At 40.4% G+C, this 18,605-nt stretch overlaps 1 protein-coding gene across 8 annotated transcripts in view; it reads right to left on the reverse strand.

The window, feature by feature from the left end:
* The window catches only part of LOC124544759 (eukaryotic translation initiation factor 4E transporter), a 282,347-nt gene that overhangs the window by 129,332 nt on the left and 134,410 nt on the right, over nt 1–18,605 (reverse strand). For 7 of the 8 annotated variants that reach the window (XM_047123432.1, XM_047123431.1, XM_047123430.1 and 4 more), the window contains 3 exons: nt 8,256–8,611; nt 7,817–7,949; nt 4,247–4,462 (listed from right to left, as the gene is read on the reverse strand). In XM_047123432.1, the coding sequence (XP_046979388.1) occupies nt 4,247–4,462; nt 7,817–7,949; nt 8,256–8,611 (705 nt within the window). The remainder of the gene's footprint in view (nt 1–4,246; nt 4,463–7,816; nt 7,950–8,255; nt 8,612–18,605) is intronic. The other variant, XM_047123429.1, reaches the window with a different exon arrangement.

Raw genomic sequence — 18,605 nt, forward strand, 5'->3', positions numbered from 1 at the left:
ACGTCAATGATATAGGTCTATAGTTCGATGGATTACTCCTACTACCCTTCAAAACACTGGTGCGACCTGCGCAATTTTCCAATCTGTAGGTACAGAACTATCGGTGAGTGAGCCGTTTTATATGACTGCTAAGTGGGGAGATATTGTATCAGTGTAATCTGAAAGGAACCTAATCGGTATACAATCTGGACCTGAAGACTTGCCCGTATCAAGCGAACTGAGTTGCTTCGCAACCCCTAACGTATCTACTTCTAAGAAACTCATGCTAGCAGCTGTTCGGGTTTCAAATTCTGGAATATTCCGTTCGTCTTCCCTGGTGAAGGAATTTCGGAAAACTGCGTTCAATAACTCTGCTTTAGTGGCACAGTCGTCGGTAACAGTACCATTGGCACTGCGCAGCGAAGGTATTGACTGCGTCTTGCCGCTTGTGTACTTTACATACGACCAGAATTTCTTCGGATTTTCTACCAAATTTCAAGACAATGTTTCGTTGTGGAACCTATTAAGGCATCTCACATTGAAGTCCGTGCCAAATTTCCCGGGTCTGTAAATTTTAGCCAATCTTCGGGATTTCGCGTTCTTCTGAACTTCGCATGCTTTTTCCGTTGCCTCTGCAACAGCGTTCGGACCTGTTTTGTGTACCACGGGGGGATCAGTTCCATCTCTTACCAATTTATGAGGTATGAATCTCTCAATTGCTGTTGCTACTATATCTTTGAATTTGAGCCACATCTCTTCTACACTTGCATAGTCAGTTCGGAAGCTATCAGATAGATTATATAATGGTAAGACATATTTAGAAACCAGGTTTTAAATTGTAGGACATTTCCAGGTGCAGATGGGGACTCTGACCACAATCTCTTGGTTATGAACTGTAGATTAAAACTGAAGAAACTGCAAAATGGTGGGAATTTAAGGAGATGGGACATGGGTAAACTGACTACACCAGAGGTTGTACAGAGTTTCAGGGAGAACATAAGGGAACAATTGAAAGGGATGGGGGAAAGAAATACAGTAGAAGAAGAATGGGTAGCTCTGAGGGATGAAGTAGTGAAGGCAGCAGAGGATCAAGTAGTAAAAAGATGAGGACTAGTAGAAATCCTTGGGTAACAGAATTTAATTGATGAAAGGAGAAAATATAAAAATGCAGTAAATGAAGCAGGCAAAAAGGAATACAAACTCCTCAAAAACGAGGTCGACAGGAAGTGCAAAATGGCTTAGCAGGGGTGGCTAGAGGACAAATGTAAGGATGTAGAGGCTTATCTCACTAGGGGTAAGATAGATACTGCCTACAGGAAAATTAAAGAGACCTTTGGAGAAAAGAGAACCACTTGTATGAATATCAAGAGCTCAGATGGAAACCCAGTTCTAAGCAAAGATGGGAAAGCACAAGGGTGGAAGGAGTATATAGAGGGACTACACAAGGGCGATGTACTTAAGGGCAATGTTATAGAAAGGGAAGAGGATGTAGATGAAGATGAAATGGGAGATACGATACTGCGTGAAGAATTTGATACAGCACTGATAGACCTAAGTTGAAGAAACAAGGCCCCGGGAGTAGACAACATTCCATTAGAACTACTGACAGCCTTGGGAGAGCCAGTCCTGACAAAACTCTACCATCTGGTGAGGAAGGTGTATGAGACAGGTTAAGTACCCTCAGACTTCAAGAAGAATATAATAATTCCAATCCCAAAAAAAAAAAACAGGGGTTGACAGATGTGAAAATTACCGAACTATCAGTTTAATAAGTCACAGACGCATAATACTATCGCGAATTCTTTACAGACGAATCTAAAAACTGGTAGAAGCCGACCTCAGGGGAGATCAGTTTTGATTCCGTAGAAATATTGGAACACAAGAGGATATTGACCCTACGACTTATCTTAAAAGCTAGATTAAGGAAAGGCAAACCTACATTTCTAGCATATGTGGACTTAGAGAAAGCTTTGGACAATGTTGACTGGAATATTCTTTCAAATTCTAAAGGTGGCAGGGGTAAAATACAGGGAGCGAAAGGCTATTTACAATTTGTACAGAAACCAGATGGCAGTTATAAGAGTCGAGGGGCATGAAAGGGAAGCAGTGGTTGGGAAGGGAGTGACAAGAGAGTTGTACACTATCCCCGATGTTATTCAATCTGTATATTGAGCAAGCAAGAAAGGAAAATTCGGAGCAGGAATTAAAATCCATGGAGAATAAATTAAAACTTTGAGGTTTGCCGATGACATTTTAATTCTGTCAGAGACAGCAAAGGACCTGGAAGAGCAATTGAACGGAATGGACAGTGTCTTGAAAGGAGGGTATAAGATGAACATCAACAAAAGCAAAATGAGGATAATGGAATGTAGTCCAATTAACCCGGGTGATGCTGAGGGAATTTGATTAGGAAATGAGACGAAGTAGTAGATGAGTTTTGCTATTTGGGGAGCAAAATAACTGATGATGGACGAAGTAGAGAGGATGTAAAATATAGACTGGCGATGGCAAGGAAAGCGTTTCTGAAGAATAGAAATTTGTTAACATCAAGTATAGATTTAAATGTCAAGAAGTCATTTCTGAAAATATTTGTGTGGAGTGTAGCCATGTACGGAAGTGAAACATGGACAATAAATAGTTTAGACAAGAAGAAAATAGACACTTTCAAAATCTGGTGCTACAGAAGAATGCTGAAGATTAGATGGGTAGATCACATAACTAATGAGGTGGTACAGAATAGAATTGGGGAGAAGCGGAATTTGTGGCAGAACTTGACTAGAAGAAGAGATCGGCTGGTTGGACATGTTCTGAGGCATCAAGGGATCACAAATTTTAATATTGGAGTGCAGCGCGGAGGGTAAAAATTGCAGTGGGAGATGAAGAGATGATTACACTTAGTAGATTCAGAAGGACGTAAGTTGCAGTAGGTACTGGGAGATGAAGCTTGCACAGGATAGAGTAGCATGGAGAGCTGCATCAAACTAGTCTTTGGACTGAACCACAACATATAAATACATATATATGCATAAGCACAATTAAAAAAACAATAAATTGGAATTTGACAAAACTATACTCAAAGGAGCCGTACTCCATCTGAACAGCCCAAAAATGGCTACTTAATGGCTACCTAGAATACAGGAATAAACAGCACATACATGGTTTCCGACAGCCGACAAAGTGTGTTGGGCTATTGAGCAGTGATTAATTTAAAATAGCCACAAATATGCTAACCAGGTTAGCGGTGTATTCAAATTCACCCATTAGTATCTTGTGAGTAACCACAGTTAATTAGAACCACTCTCCTTGAAGTCAAGTAACAATATATTTTAGAGATCAAGTCTAGAACAGCAAAAGTTGAAATGATGAAAGTAAGTATCTTTTTACAGCATCCACATATTCAGGAGGCCATCTGGAAGTAGCAGTATACTCCTAACAGCAAATTTATGCAACTGAAACCCTTTAGAATCACAATCTGGCTCAGGAAAGAACATTGCTCTTACCAATCTGTTTTGTTGGCAGTATGTAATAATGATGGAAATTTCTGGATGGATCAATACATAAAATAAGTGTAAGACGACGACACACCTATTGTGTATTGGTGCGTAGTGCCTCACCATGTAACACGAAACGGTATCCCCGAGGATAAAAAAACACGCATGCACGTTCTGTTAAGTGTTCCTGTGTTCCACACAGCAGCCTACTGTGAGTGGTTGCCATTGCTTTATTTCACATTTTTTTGGCATTTGTTTTACATAATTTCTTTATAAGACAAACCCTTTTTCCTACAAGCAAGTAATGGTTTGTGACAATGTGGGCCATTTCATTAAATACAACATTGTGGACCATTTCATTATATACCATCTTCAAACTTTATTTAAGATAGCATTAAAAAGTGAACTACATATCTTAGTGTTCCCTATAGTGGGCGTTACTAGATTTAAAGAAGAGAGAATTTGCAAATGTTTCCCTAGTTGCACGACTAACATCTTCAAAGTTACATCATAACCAAAGGCTGTGAAACTGCACTAAGGAGCAACTAACTGCCCCTGAAAATTCATACTGAAGACTAATCTACTTGAAAATTTCATCAAGTTGTCCATTTCTGTCTACCATCTTCTCTCAATGGAGCTACACATGTCAAACTTATTTGTGACAGCATTAGTACAATAGCATCTCCTCATTTATTTTAAACACAGCGATATACTACTTTGAGTAAGAAATTTAACTACCTTAAAATTATATTAGAGTTTATACAGAGGAAACTTACCCAATTCTCTGATGTTGGAGGTCTTCGCACTTGCTGATGTATCACCTTGTGGCCTTCTCTGCAACATCTCAAGCAGTGATGACTTCTGTGTATTGTCAGAGTCTGTGCTGACATTAAGATTTTGCTGGGTAACTGTGCTTTCAGCTGGTGATATAGGAGTGAAGTACGTGTCTGACTCACTCAAGGGTGGTATAACTATTGCCGGCTCAGTTATATCTGGAACAGGTATTGAATGTTTAGAACACAAAATATCACCTTCGATCATTTCACAGGGAAGAGCATATACAAATACACTTCAAAACTATATTTCTGAATTACGGATGAAACTCATTGTTGATGACATTAGCTTAGGTACTTTAACTGATCAAATCAAGGTTGTAGCACAGACATTGATCATAAGCAGTGAATGTCACACTGAGTCATCCTGTCAGGCTTTAATGACTGACACATGGCAGTTAAAGCTTTTATTCCATTCATAAGATGTCCTCAGTGGCTCTCTGGGAAAATCACTCTCCTTCAAAATTGGGTGCAAAACTGAGTACTGATATAGCAATCTTCTAAGATTTCTCAACAAAGATAAAGGAAATACAAGCACAAAAACTCAGCAAGGGGAGGATAAGGAGATGTGTGTGGCTTTGTATCTCACCAATCTTGAGCATGAACAGATTTTTCTGGGCCACTCCAACTCTGGTACTGCAGAAATGTCTGGAAAACAAGGAAGTACTGAATGTCCCACTACTTGGTACTATTTTGGTCTAGAGATCATGAACTGAATTGTTTGCAGATATTGTAACACCAAATAAAAAAGTTTTTGCGTACTCTGCAACATGACAGTCCTGACCGTGTACTTAGATTTGAAAACAGAAATTCTCTACGACACATACTTCGCTTCTACCACCCACTTTATTGTAACTTTTTTGCACTGCTTTTTTTCCCTTTCCCTCTCCATTATTCCTACACTACAATACCCTCTCAGCTTGATATTTTTTACTAGACTGTCATTCACGTTTTCAGGGTTTTTATATTCCCATACGATACCAACAATCTATTCTTCCATATCAATAAATTTCCCTTAAACCAGGATTACAAAAGTTTTGTATATGTACTTCTGTTTTAATAACAGTCCATGAGATGTGTATTTTTACATATTTATGACACTGTCCATTTGAACAATGACCAGCACAATCAGAATTGATATGTCTTAGTCTACAGCCACGTTTTTTTATCTTACCTTCTGGCAACCAATTTCAGTACACAGTACCACACTCAGGCCTTTATGTGGCCAAAAAATTGCAGAACACAATGATAACACTGTAAGAAATTTACAACTTTTTTTCTGTACATTGGGAATCATATGGTATAGTACACAATCTTGAAATGTTTATGCAGCCATTATGATTGCTTCCCAAATAGGTGTGTTAAATACTAACTTAATGTCAATGCAGAGCCTTAAAAAGATGCAAATTGTGGCCTACAGTGGTAGAAGTGCCCGTAAGTAGAGGTTTTACATTCTAAAAAAAAACCAGCCAAAATAAGAGATACCTAAAACTTATTAAAATAGCACAAATTTTAAACTTAAGAAATTACATAATTAAAAAAGAATAAAAGAGGCCCACTATTTTAAAGATAGAAAATGTGTGTAGTCATATTTACATCTACCATTTGCATACAGTTTGTAACACTAGAATTGTCAATCTGACCACTGATCTTTCAGTCGAGCAAATGGGGTTGGCATAAAAATGGGATAATCTATCACATTACTTGAATTAATCATACAATCCAAGACAGAATAATTTTGAAATATTGGATGAGACCACAAAGGGAACACTGACTAACATCTTGGAGAAGTGGAAGTCTACAGGGCAGGTAAGTTACTCAATGATAAAACAGTGGAAGAGGAAAGAGTTAATGCCAGGACTGTTTACTAAATGGCCCAAGTTAACATCAGATTTACTGGATACACAGTTGATCCACAATTTACTGATCTTTTGGTCAATACCCTCCTCCCAGCTTTTAATCTTCGAGTATACTTACATAGTTTCATTTGTTTCTCCTAGCCCTAAGCTTCTCCCTTTGTACAGAAAACCTCACGCTGTAGAATGCGCACAGCTACTGATGCGTAATTCTGTGAATACATCAGTTACGCATATGTGCACACGGTATCAACTGCCACAAGCAAACACCTATATTATTGTGTGTGTAATTTGGACACCCTGTATTTGACATCCACTCAGGAAACAAACGTGACAACTGCATGTCGGGGCCAAGGGTCTACCTATACATATTACAGTTGTACTATCGCAGAGAAAAATACTTTGTAAATTTCTCTTACATTGTTATTGTAACTAAATACGGGTACTGGTTGTAATGGATCTGGGAGATGTGTTATTTTCTACCAGATTTGTCGATACCAAATTGTAAATGTTTTCTTATATTTTTGTCAGAATTTTTTTTATTGTAACTTGCCTTATTATATGCTAATTTACTTATATTTTTGAGAGTGACAGCATATTGATTACTATTAGTAAATGTGACGAAGAATATCAAAGAGACTGATTACAAGTGGAAGCTTGTGTGTCGTATAAAATGTCTTTGATGCTGGAGTCGTCTTTGACTGTAGTCAGTCGGCATGGAACTCGTGTGTGTTGACGGTAGAACAATTTGCAGGTCGCCGCCATAAATACTTGCTAGTGAACAGGGAAAAAATGAATTATGTTACTATTTTTTTTTTATATAAACTTTAAGAAGAAATCACATTCGAAGAAATGGTATTTGAAGCACCAAAAGTGAGGCAAACGCATTGAACCAGGTCATTTCTGCAGCCGACGAAACTGCATTGCGGAATCATACTTCCACTAGACAACTGAAGCCAAGACAAATATCGCCGTGTAAACATTTTACGGAAAAGGTACTGTCACGAAACATGCCAAATTTAAGTAAATAAAAAATAGTTAGCATATTTCATGGGCACGGAAACCAGCTGCCAATAGGAAAAAACAAAAGTTTTGACTACAGACAACCATTTTTCTGATTTATATTTTGACTGAGTTTTGTCAGCTTCTTGAAAGTTAGGGATTCTGCACTGCAAAGCTTTACCACAAAATGTTGTTGCAAAGAAAAGTTCAGTTCAATACATAAACGACACACACACACACACACACACACACACAAAACAACCTACATATAACTTGGCATCCACTGAATAGCTATTTAAAATCTTTGAGTACACTGGAGAGGATATATTTGTACAATTTGGTGAAGAAGTTAATCAGGGAAGTTACCTATCTAAATAAGATTTACTGAGGAAGCAACTGAAGACTGTCAAAAGCAGCAAACATTTGTAGACATTGGGGGTTCAGACCTGAAAATGGGTTCTTCCGAAATGTTTCCCTCATACTGTATTGGTGTCTCAAACTAGTACTCCAGTACGATAAATTTATCAGTATTCCAAAATACTGACAGTTATTTCTACATGAATCAAACCAACAACAAAAACCAGCAATGCAACAAAGTCATTGCCAGAGAATGACTTCTTTCACTGACAGCCTCACATGCCTAAATCCTACTCACCACTGATTAAATTATTAAGGAGCTCATCTTGAATGGAGGAACACCTACTTTCTGCTTGTCTGTTAACAGGGCTCTCCCGCCGAAACCATTGGCTGAATCTTGATCCACCAGAGCTGTCATTTACAGCACCATTCTGTAAACAGCAAACACCAAGTATCAGGACACACACACACACACACACACACACACACACACACACACACACACTATCAAACTTACAACAAATTGTCTTTTGTTACCTAATTACTCAGCATATCACAAATTATTTTCGTAAGTACAGTAATTCGAGATGAAATTAATGGTAAGTTAATATTTAAACTTTGTAGAACTATAAACAGATGACATAAAACTGAAAACTAACTGCATCAGTAGTGGACAACCAACCATTTAACTGCTTACAGAAAATACAAAGCTGAAAGTAGTTAACATTACTACTTACTGCCAGCAAGCCAGGTACAGAATCACTTTTGAGGAACTCGTCAAGATTGAAGTCAAGACCTTGATGCTGGTGAGAAAAACTACTGTTGTTCGACTGGGGAAGCTGTTCTGCTGGAAGACCAGAATCCTGGTCTGACGGCAGATCTGGTGAAAGTGGCCCCTTCTCAGGCAATGGCCTCTCAGGTGATCGAGGAGTCTCTTCAGCAATAGGCGAATGAGACTGTGTTGGCTGTGGCTGTGCGACTGCCCCACTGCGGTTTCCAGGTGGTGTTGGAGTCCTGCGTGATGAAGCTGAACTTTGTCCGGCACTTACAGGAGGTGATGGTTCTGAAAGTTTTCTTCCACTTGAACGGTTACCTGCAAGATATGTAAATATTTTAAAATTTTTGTTGATACTGACTTGCAAAGCACTTAGATGCAATGTTTTAGAAATGTTGAATAAGCATTCAAAATTGTCTGTCTGTATAAAACCTTGAGAAAAACTGAATAATGGAAAATTCACAATGGAATGTAACAGTATTCTTAAAAACACATGACACCCAAGCACCCACATCCCCACAAGAGCACGCTCCACCACACACACACACACACACACACACACACACACACACACACACACACACACACACGCGCTAGAAATTTGAGTTCCTAGCTCAGTTCCCAATCTGTCGAGTCTGCTGCTACTAATTGGGCAACTCATGGCACAGTTTCTAGCTTTCTGTTTAATGCAGAGTCAAAATTTGCAAAGTAAATCTGTAGTATACATAATCTACATTCATGGCCAAAAGAATCACAGACCACCCCAAAGTTGAAGGGAGATGGGTGGGAGAAGGAGAGAGGGAGAGAGAGAGGGAGGGAGGGAGAGAGTGAGGGAGGGAGGGAGGGAGAGAGTGAGGGAGGGAGAGAGTGAGGGAGGGAGAGAGTGAGGGAGGGAGTGAGGGAGGGAGGGAGTGAGTGAGTGAGGGAGGGAGGGAGGGAGGGAGGGAGGGAGGGAGGGAGGGAGACAGTGAGTGTTCTGTGATCTTTATAACTAGGCAAGTCCAGCATGCCATCCCATGTTGTATTGACTGTTTGCCTGACAGTTACATGCAAAATGGACACAACACAGTATCAGTGCCTTTTGAGGGAAGGAAACAAAATCTACATGGATGGGCATGGCATTAAACCCTCCTCCTTCCACTATAATGTATTTGGTCATTGTCACATCATAGGTGCCCAATGCATGGGGGACAACGTACAAGTAATTGTTGAGAACTTGTGTCTGTGGAGTAAGTGGTTTATTCATCTTCATCTAAGTGATTACTCTGTTATTCACAATAATGTGCCTGGCACAGGGTTCAATGAACCATCTTTAAGTTGTCTCCCCACTCTAAACGTGCGTGGGAAAAACAAGCAATTTTTCTGTGTGAGCCCTGATTTCATTTAAAATTAAATACAAACAGTCACAACCACAGTAAACCTTTTAAAATATAAGGCTACTTGTTTCTTTCTATTTTAGACCATCTTCAGACCCACACCATGATGGTCGATGGTGGCTGCGAATGGAGCAGGCGCTACACCTTCATGAACGGTAACTGCTCAACCATCTGTTAATCATCCACCAATACTAAAAACACTGAGTTCTGAAGTCCATACTTGGCATGGAGGGGAAAAAAAGGAGGCGGCACTTCAACAAGACAAGAGCTGTCTGTAAGGCTCCACAACAACAATGTGAGGGTGGCTCTTGATGAAACTACAGGTTAACCTGGTATGATCATGAGACTGTGGATTTCTTCTGAGAGAAGCAAAAGGAAGAGCGCCACACTCCTTGATTCCGAAGAGTTTACGAGATGGGGCAGTAGCTCATCTGATGTCTTTCCATTCCAGAGTGAGCAGATGTCTCGTGCATCTGGAAATTTGCACCTGGTATCGTAAAAGCAAACAAGGAGCAACTAAATTCTCCTCTAGCCAAATGGTCATCCAATTCATTCCCAATGATACCCAAATGATATGACCCAGTGAAAGCCAACTGAGCAGACAGCATGACGAAGGTCATTGAGAAGATCATGAATAGCCATCAGTCAATAACCTGGAGACTGCTCAATGAGTCAGCAGATATTAAAATACAGTCAAGATAGACCCATTTGATAAAACTGAGGGTTCTGCTAACAGCTGTCAGCTCTGCTGCAAACACACTACACTTTCCTGATAATGAATAGCATTCCATACTGGTATGATATGTAAAAGTATATCCCGCCTGATTCACTGTTTTAAAGCCATCTGTATAAGACACAGTTAACACCTGCAAATCTACGAGCTGGACGTAACACGTATTAGGATGGTGTCACCCATCACGTGCAAAGAGAATGGAATATGTGGGATTAGCAGGGAACTGAAACAATGATTGCGTAGAAGACCAAGAGCTGGTACCATCAAACCTGAAGAGGGAAATTCCTGACTAATGCGAAAGGCAGCAGTTGCCAGTTTCACTCCACCATGGTGGATGGGATTTAAGCTGAAGAAGCCGGCAAACCATAAACTTGGCTACCATAGTCCAGTGGGGACGAAACCAAGGCCTGATAAGTGAGGGTAACAGTAGTAGAGTCTGCACCCCAATGTGTTTGGGCAAAGAAGTAGAGAGAGGCTTCCACACACAGCTAGACTTCAGCAGCCAAGTTGGCTTTTAATGAAAAAGGAGGCCCAAGAAATTGGAGTGTGCTACTAAGTCTGGACGCTGGATGTCCAAGTACAGTTCCAGATCTGGCTTGACCGTGGCACAATGGCACAAATGCATGACCCACAGTTTTGCCTGTGAGAACCAGAAACCAAGGGAAAGGGTCCATGCAGAGGTCCATCAGATGGCACACTGAAGTTGGCATTCAGCAGAAGCTACCAAGCTGAAGTGAGTGACAACATGGAGCCCTGACAGACACTATTCTGTTGGACCAGTGGAGACCTGAGTGAAGTGCCAACTAACGCAACAACTGATGGGATAAAAATTGACAAAAACAGGTAAGAGGACTTTAAAGTCCCGCTCATGCAGCACAAGTAAAATGTAATTATGCCAAGCAGCGTGGTACGCATTATGCAGGTCAAAAGAAAAACTGTGATAAGTTGTTGGCATTTAGAAAAAGCTTGTCAGATAGTTGCTACTAATATACACAGATTGTTGGTTGTGGATCATCCTTCCCAGAAACCACACTGATAGTGGGACAAAGCTCCAGAGATTCAAGAACTGGGCATACTCTGCGGGCAACCATCCTTTAAACCAGCTTACACAATACGTTGGTCATTCAATCTGCTTGTAACTTAACTGTCTACAGCTGCTTGGCTTAAGAACTGGGACAACTATGCTACCATGGCATTGCAAGGTGAGCCCACCATTAAGCCAAATACGGTTGAAGGAGGAGAGGTTTCTTTTGGAAAACACTCAGGTGTTTGGACCATCTGATTGTGAATTTAATCGGGATCTCAGGCTGTCTCGTGACAAGGCAAGAGCCTGAAGCTGTTCCCAGTCAGTGAATAGTCCACCTACATATATACTTTGCTAGCCACCAAGCAGTGTGTGGCAGAGGGCACAATTTGTGCCAAAGTCACATTCCCCCATCTGTTCCACTCGTGGATCACTCAAGGGAAAAACAATTGAACGCCTCAGTACGAGCTCTAATTTCCCTGATCTTTGAATGGTGATAATTGCACAATCTGAAAGTTTGTGGTAATAATATATGCTCTAAATCCTTGGCGAGGATCGGATCGGATTTCCGAGTTTAGTGAGCAGCCCCTTCAGTTTACCGCGTCGTCTATCTGCAAGTGTGTCCCACTTCAAACTTTCTCTGAGATTTGTAATGCTCTCGTGATGGCTAAATGTACCAGTCACGAATCTTGCCACTCTTCTTTGGACCTTCTCAATCTCTTGAATCAGACCCAACTGGTAAGGGTCCCATACAGACCAACAATACTCCAAGACTGGACGAACTAAAGTATTGTAAGTAATTTCCTTTGTTGAGGGACTGCAACGCTTCAGGGTTCTACCAATAAACCGCAATCTAGAGTTCAACTTCGCCGTTACTTGTGTAATCTGATCATTCCATTCGAGATCATTTCGAATACTCACACCCAGATACTTGACGGATGTTACTGCTTCCAAAGACAGGGCATTTATTTTGTACTCTTACATTAATGGGGATTTTCACTTTGTTATATGCAGTAGGTTACACTTACTAATATTGAGAGAGAACTGCTAGTCATTAAACCACACATTTATTTTCTGCAACTCCTCATTGATTTGTTCCCAACTTTCGAGTGATACCACTTTCCTGTAGACTACAGCATCATCAGCAAACAGTCTAATGCTGCTGTCAATACCATCAACCAGATCGTTTATGTAAATCATAAAAAGCAGTGGATCTATTACGCTGCCCTGGGGCATACTTGATGTTACGCTTGTTTCTGTTGAAGTCTCCCCATTCAGGACAACATACTGCTCACTGTCTGTCAGAAAACTTTCTATCCAACCGCATATGTCATCGGATAGACCGTAAGCGCGCACTTTTTGGACCAAGCGACAGTGCGGAATGGAGTCTAACGCCTTTTGAAAGTCCAGATATATGGCATCAACCTGGGAGCTGGAATCTGGAGCCTGTTGTATATCATGCACAAGAGAGCCAGCTATGCCTCGCATGACCGTTGGTTCCTAAAACCATGCTAGTTTCTGCAGGTGAGCTTCTCAGAGTCTACGAAGGTCATTATGTCTGAACACAAAATATGAGCCATGATTCTACAAAAATCAATGTCAGTGAAATTGGACAGTAATTGTGCGCATCTGATTTTCTACCCTTTTTATAGGTTGCTATGACCTGGGCCTTCTTCCAGTCCCATGCAACTTTCCGCTGTTCCAATGATCTCTGATGGATAAGAATGGTGCTATATTTGTAGTATAGTCAACACAAAATCTTACGGGGATACCGTCTGGGCCAGATGCCTTCTTGGCATCTATGGATCGTAACTATTTTACAATCCCTGATACAATAAACCCTACGTCAGGCATCCTTGCATTTTTCAATAATTGAATGGGGGAGTGGTGCTGCAGTCTTCAACAGTAAATGAGTTTTTGAAAGCTAGATTTAGAATTTCAGCTTTCTGTTTATCATCGTCCATTACATTAACCGTAGTGTCAGCAAGAGAAGGTACTGAATTTGTTGCGTTCATAGATTTTATGTACGACCAAATTTTTTTGGGGTTATTTTTAGAATCTGCAGAAAAAATGATATTCAGCTTGATGGGGAGTGAAACACAAGGGGATGTCTTCAACTCTTCACTTCTGCAGCGGAAAGTTAGCTGGATAGGAAGAGTATGCCAATGCCATCGCAAAGCAGCTAGCAAGGTATTCTGTAAGAACTGATGAATTGGTACGAAGGCTAACATGTAGGGCAAGACCCGTTAGGGTCGTTTGTTATTGGCAGCCAACAAGACCACGGAGCTTGGCTCACAGCTGAGATGAAGATATATACATCTCCGGGGGAGGAGATACAGCATTCCTAGCCTACCTGCCTTCCTTCATTTGGTTAGACAGCAAGGCTTAGTACAAGATCGCTTAAAAGTTAAGAGTCTTTTTGGCTCTTATCAGTTGTGTTCTTTAGATCAAATCTCTGGTTTGTTTTCCCTCTGGTTGCTGGGCTGCACTCTTGCACCATATCTCCTGGTTTAAAATATGTACAAGGCAGCAAGTATGGAAGGGACAGTCACCAGTGACGAGGAAAGAAATTGTTGGAGGAAACGTGTTGTCAAATGCCGGTGGTCAGTGTCCTGACCAACTCACTCTGAAGGAACTGTTGCAACAGGATTGACTGATTAGGATTATGATTCATCCACTCATCAAGTGGCGGCACGAGAACACACATGTAACAGGTATTATGTAAGCAAGTTTTTTGGGTCATCGGCTCCTTCTGGCAGAAGAGTTGAAGGGGAAGGAAGAGGGGTGAAGGATGAATGGTGAGGTTTAGGAAAAGCAGTACGGTTCAGGAAATTCACCCAGAACTGCAGGTCAGGGGAGACTTACTGGAAGGGATGAGAACTCCTGACCCAGGGTTCTGGGTGACTTTACCAAACTCTACCCCTTTTCAAAAACCATACCAGTCCTCTTCCTTCATTCTCTTCCTTCCCTCTCTATCTCTCTGCAAGACGGAGCCACTGGGTCCAAACACTTACATACATAATATATATCTGTTCTCCTGCCACCGCTTGGTGAGTGTTTTTAACTATACAATTACATTGTTTTTCTAAAATTTATTATTTTCTTTGATTATGATTAGCTGATTTCGGTGCACTTACAGGGTGCCTCTTCACTGTTGTTGAATTGTATTGTGTACTCTAATTTGGCAGTGGGCTCTGTTACTGCCCTGCCCTGCCCTCTGTGATTCTTCCAGAGTTGTGAATGGGTCATTCCATGCCAAGTGGTCTAAACCTTCCCACCATCATGTCTCCAATTTTCTTCAAATTTTATCTGTAGCACTAGTCAAGTGCTAAATTAAGTTTCTCAAGATTTCAAGCCTCTAGCTGCAATACTTGCTGATCTACACCCCCTTGTCTGAAGGGTAGTAAGTTCGCATGCGCGCGACATCAGACAAAATGCCATTTTTGGGGTCTCATAAAATTGAAACCAATTCATAAGAATGGTTAGTAAGATGAGACCCTGTACAGTTTTTTGTGCTGATTCAAACGAAATTAATTATAAGATTACTGATGCAAAATCCGGTCAAACAAGTCGACTCAAAGTGTACCCCTAATTCTGTCGTGACTTAATGCGACAAATTTTGACCAATATTCAGACTGCAATAATTTCCTTGCAGATAAAGATATGGACTTGAACTTTTTACCAAGTCTTATCTTTGTGCTGGACATAATACAGCTGGATTTCCAACTACCCAGGCTTTATAGTCGCCTTGCAAAATCTCTTCAAATTTGGCAGTGTCAGCGCAAATGGCTTTATTTACCAAAGTTCAAAGCCCATTACTACAAAATAGTCAGCCTGGATTTAATTGTGAATAGTATCATCTGAAAGAGAAACTCTTGCTCTACGAGATGGATATATTTTTCTTTTGCAACGCTTCCATTAAGTGCTTATTTACTCAGGTCAAAGTATCTTATATTTTGTGTGCGCAGTGCCCTGCGTTGGTCCATGATGGCTGAGCCATTACTGGTTATCACAATAAAACCAGCATCCCCATCGCCATAGGGGCCACGCCCGATAGCCATGCAGTAACAGCCACGGGTGGGTATCTTTACTGCAGGTTCCCAAGCCTGATTACAGGGTGTCTTTACCACAGGATCCCAAGCCTGATTGTGGGTTTCTTTATGCAGGTTCCCAAGCCTGTCTTCCTCAGTTACTTCATCATTCTGGAAGCATCGTTGATTTGCAAGAGAATGCTTTCAGGAAAACTGTATTGCCGACCAGATGATGTCACTGATGGAGCTGGAATAACACCAATGATAAGTTGTTCTGGAATCCAGCAAGTATCACGTCTTAAGGGCCAATAAAATGAACTTGCAGGACCATGAGGATGCATAAAGCTTATGAAAGCATCTTTCTGTTCGACTGAGATTTCAACGATGTTTCCAATCCACCATTTCTTTTCATAAATGCAAGCAACATACTGCCCAGGCTGAAGATCCATGACTTGAACTACTACTTCAGCAGCACTAATTTTGGCCAAAAAAGATGTCGCATCATTAGAAACTCTACTGACCTTAATTGTCGTCATATCAATGGGCAAAAAATGGTGGTTTTCTCTTGTGCCAGCTAGAGTGTGCCCTTGCAGGAATCTTTCTTCTTGAGAAGCTTTTTCTTCTTCAACTTCCTCTTCGCTGATGAAAAAGAATTTGATTCCATTGATATTATCATTGCAGAAGTTGAAAAGATCTTTGGGTGTTAGAATCTGGTTTTCATATGGACGTTGCAAACTTGCTCTTGCTGCCAACCGTTTTGTTGTGCCTCCAATGCCATCACAAGGCGACTTTCCATGGCTTGTTCCAAAGAAATTCCATTCTGCTGTTATTTCAAAATCTTCTTTGTGATAGCATAAGTTGAGAAAATTCTTGAAATTCTTATATTGTGCAGCTGAACCATCACTGAAGTAGTGGATGTGGCTTATTTTGGAAAATTGCATCTTCAGGTAATTGATTACTTTTCCAATGTAAACATGGACAGTAATCGTATCGTGTCGAAGGCAGTCACTAATAACACAAAGATTCACACATTGCACCTCTTCGTTTTCACAGTAGTAGACTACAAATGGATGAACTGTTGCTTGACTGTTTTCCCAGTGAAAGCCTTGCACTGCATCTTGAACAATAAATGAATAGTTTTCAGCAAAATCCATTAGTATTATGAATTCGCCTTCTTTCAAATCAGTTTTGAGAGCTTTCAGGTGCTGGCTTTGATGCTTGGCAATGTAGTGATGACAAGACAGGTTCCAAATTTTTGCTGCAATATCTTCAACATACTCTTCTGTTGAAAGCTGCTTTGTTTCTAAAGTATCCCTGTCGGTATGAATCCATTGTTTGTACTCAATCAGTTCTTCAGGGTCATTATCTTCAAAATATGTTGCAATAACTGCTTCTACACCTTCTGGACCAGGGCAGTTTTCACAACGATGAAGCATACAATCCTTGTTTTCCAAGCTGCAAACAGCTTTGCTAAGAATTTCCTTGTAGTCTTCATTGATTGATGCACCAGTGAGCATAAGCTTGACATTTTGGTGTATTGTACAGACACAAACTGAGTGCATTCCAGCAGAGCCAACTGTAACACACCATTTTGGTCTAAGCTCGCAAAACTTTGAGAAGCCAATTTCTGGTCCATTTTGCTTCTGATAAGACACGTACATTTCCTTCAAATTGCAAAGCAACAACCGCTTTTGCTTGTACACCTTTGTTCCTGAAATTCTCACAGGCACACAGTCTTTCTTCCCTGGACAAAGTCTGCTGAATTCGTCATCTTGAAAAAAGTCATGTACTTTCTGAACAACTTCATCTGAAAGCTTCCTTCCTTGCCGATTTGCTGGAAAAGCTAGAACACCTTGCTCATTCTTCAGTTTTCTCGCTTGCTTTACCATTCTTTCTGATACATTAAATGCTGTTGTCGTATCTTTAATTGTCCAGCTTCTTGGAACCAAGGTCAATATTTGAACTTTTGTCCTACGATTTGACACTTTACATTTTTCTTTCAACTCTTCTATAAGATTATCAAGATCTGCACAATTATTGCATGGGCGACTTTTACTTGAACTTGGCTGTTCATCGTAATTGATTCCTACAGCAGCAGCAATTTGATTCCCAATTAAACTTTGTGCATCCAAGATCTTTCTTTTTGCATAGCTTTGCTTATCTCTTTTACTTAGTTGTCTTCTTTTCAATGGTGAAGCACCAATAAATGATAAACTTTTGTTGATGGCTGGTTCAGTTTCATCCGTTGTGAAATCTTGTTCAGATTGGGTTGATAGTGATGATGAATCTTCTAGCTTTTGGTTCAGTGCCGACATGCAGCGAGGGCAAAGCTTCTGACCAGGTTTTATATCAATCACTTCTTTTTTCTTTAACAGGCAAAGTTTGGCAGCTGTTTCATTATCAAGCAGTCTAAGTCCAGCTTTTACATTGTGATTCCTCTTCTTGAATGGATTGCAACATTTCTTTTGCATCGCTTGATATTCATGTAGGAAGAGGGCTTCATGGTGGAAGCAAATGATGGAATTTTCGTCAGGTTTGGCTTCTGAACGCGAAACAAGCAATTTCTGGTCACATTCTGTGAAATCACTAAACGCTTTGAATCCAGTCTTCTTAGCATAGAAGATAACATGGCACTTCGATGCAGCAGCATCTTTTCCAATTGAACAGGGGGCCAACGATTCTTCTTCTTCATTAACTTCTGACATCTCTCACTGGCCAATCACTGAATAAAACACGAATGAAATATCCAATTATATCAGTAATTCTAAGCGACTATTAAGATTCAAATTCCTAGAAATGAAGAAAAATTAGTGCATCGCGCATACAAAATATAACAACTTTGATGTGAGTTAATGAGTACTTAATGGTCGCGTTGCAAAAAAAACAAATGTCAGTCTTGTAGAGCAAGAGTTTCTCTTTTAGGTGATACTATTCACAAGCAGATTCAGGCCAACTATTTTTTAGTAATTGGCTTGAAACTTTGGTAAATTTTACCGTTTGTGCTGACACTGCCTAATTTGAAGAGATACTGCAGGGCGACCATATGGCCTGGATCATTGCAAATCCGGCTGCGTTATGTCTAGCACAAGCATGAAGCTTGGCCAAAAGTTCAAGTCCATATCTTCAACTGCAAGGAAATCATTGCAGT

This window comes from Schistocerca americana, chromosome 8, assembly GCF_021461395.2.
Source record: "Schistocerca americana isolate TAMUIC-IGC-003095 chromosome 8, iqSchAmer2.1, whole genome shotgun sequence".
Lineage (NCBI taxonomy): Eukaryota > Metazoa > Arthropoda > Insecta > Orthoptera > Acrididae > Schistocerca > Schistocerca americana.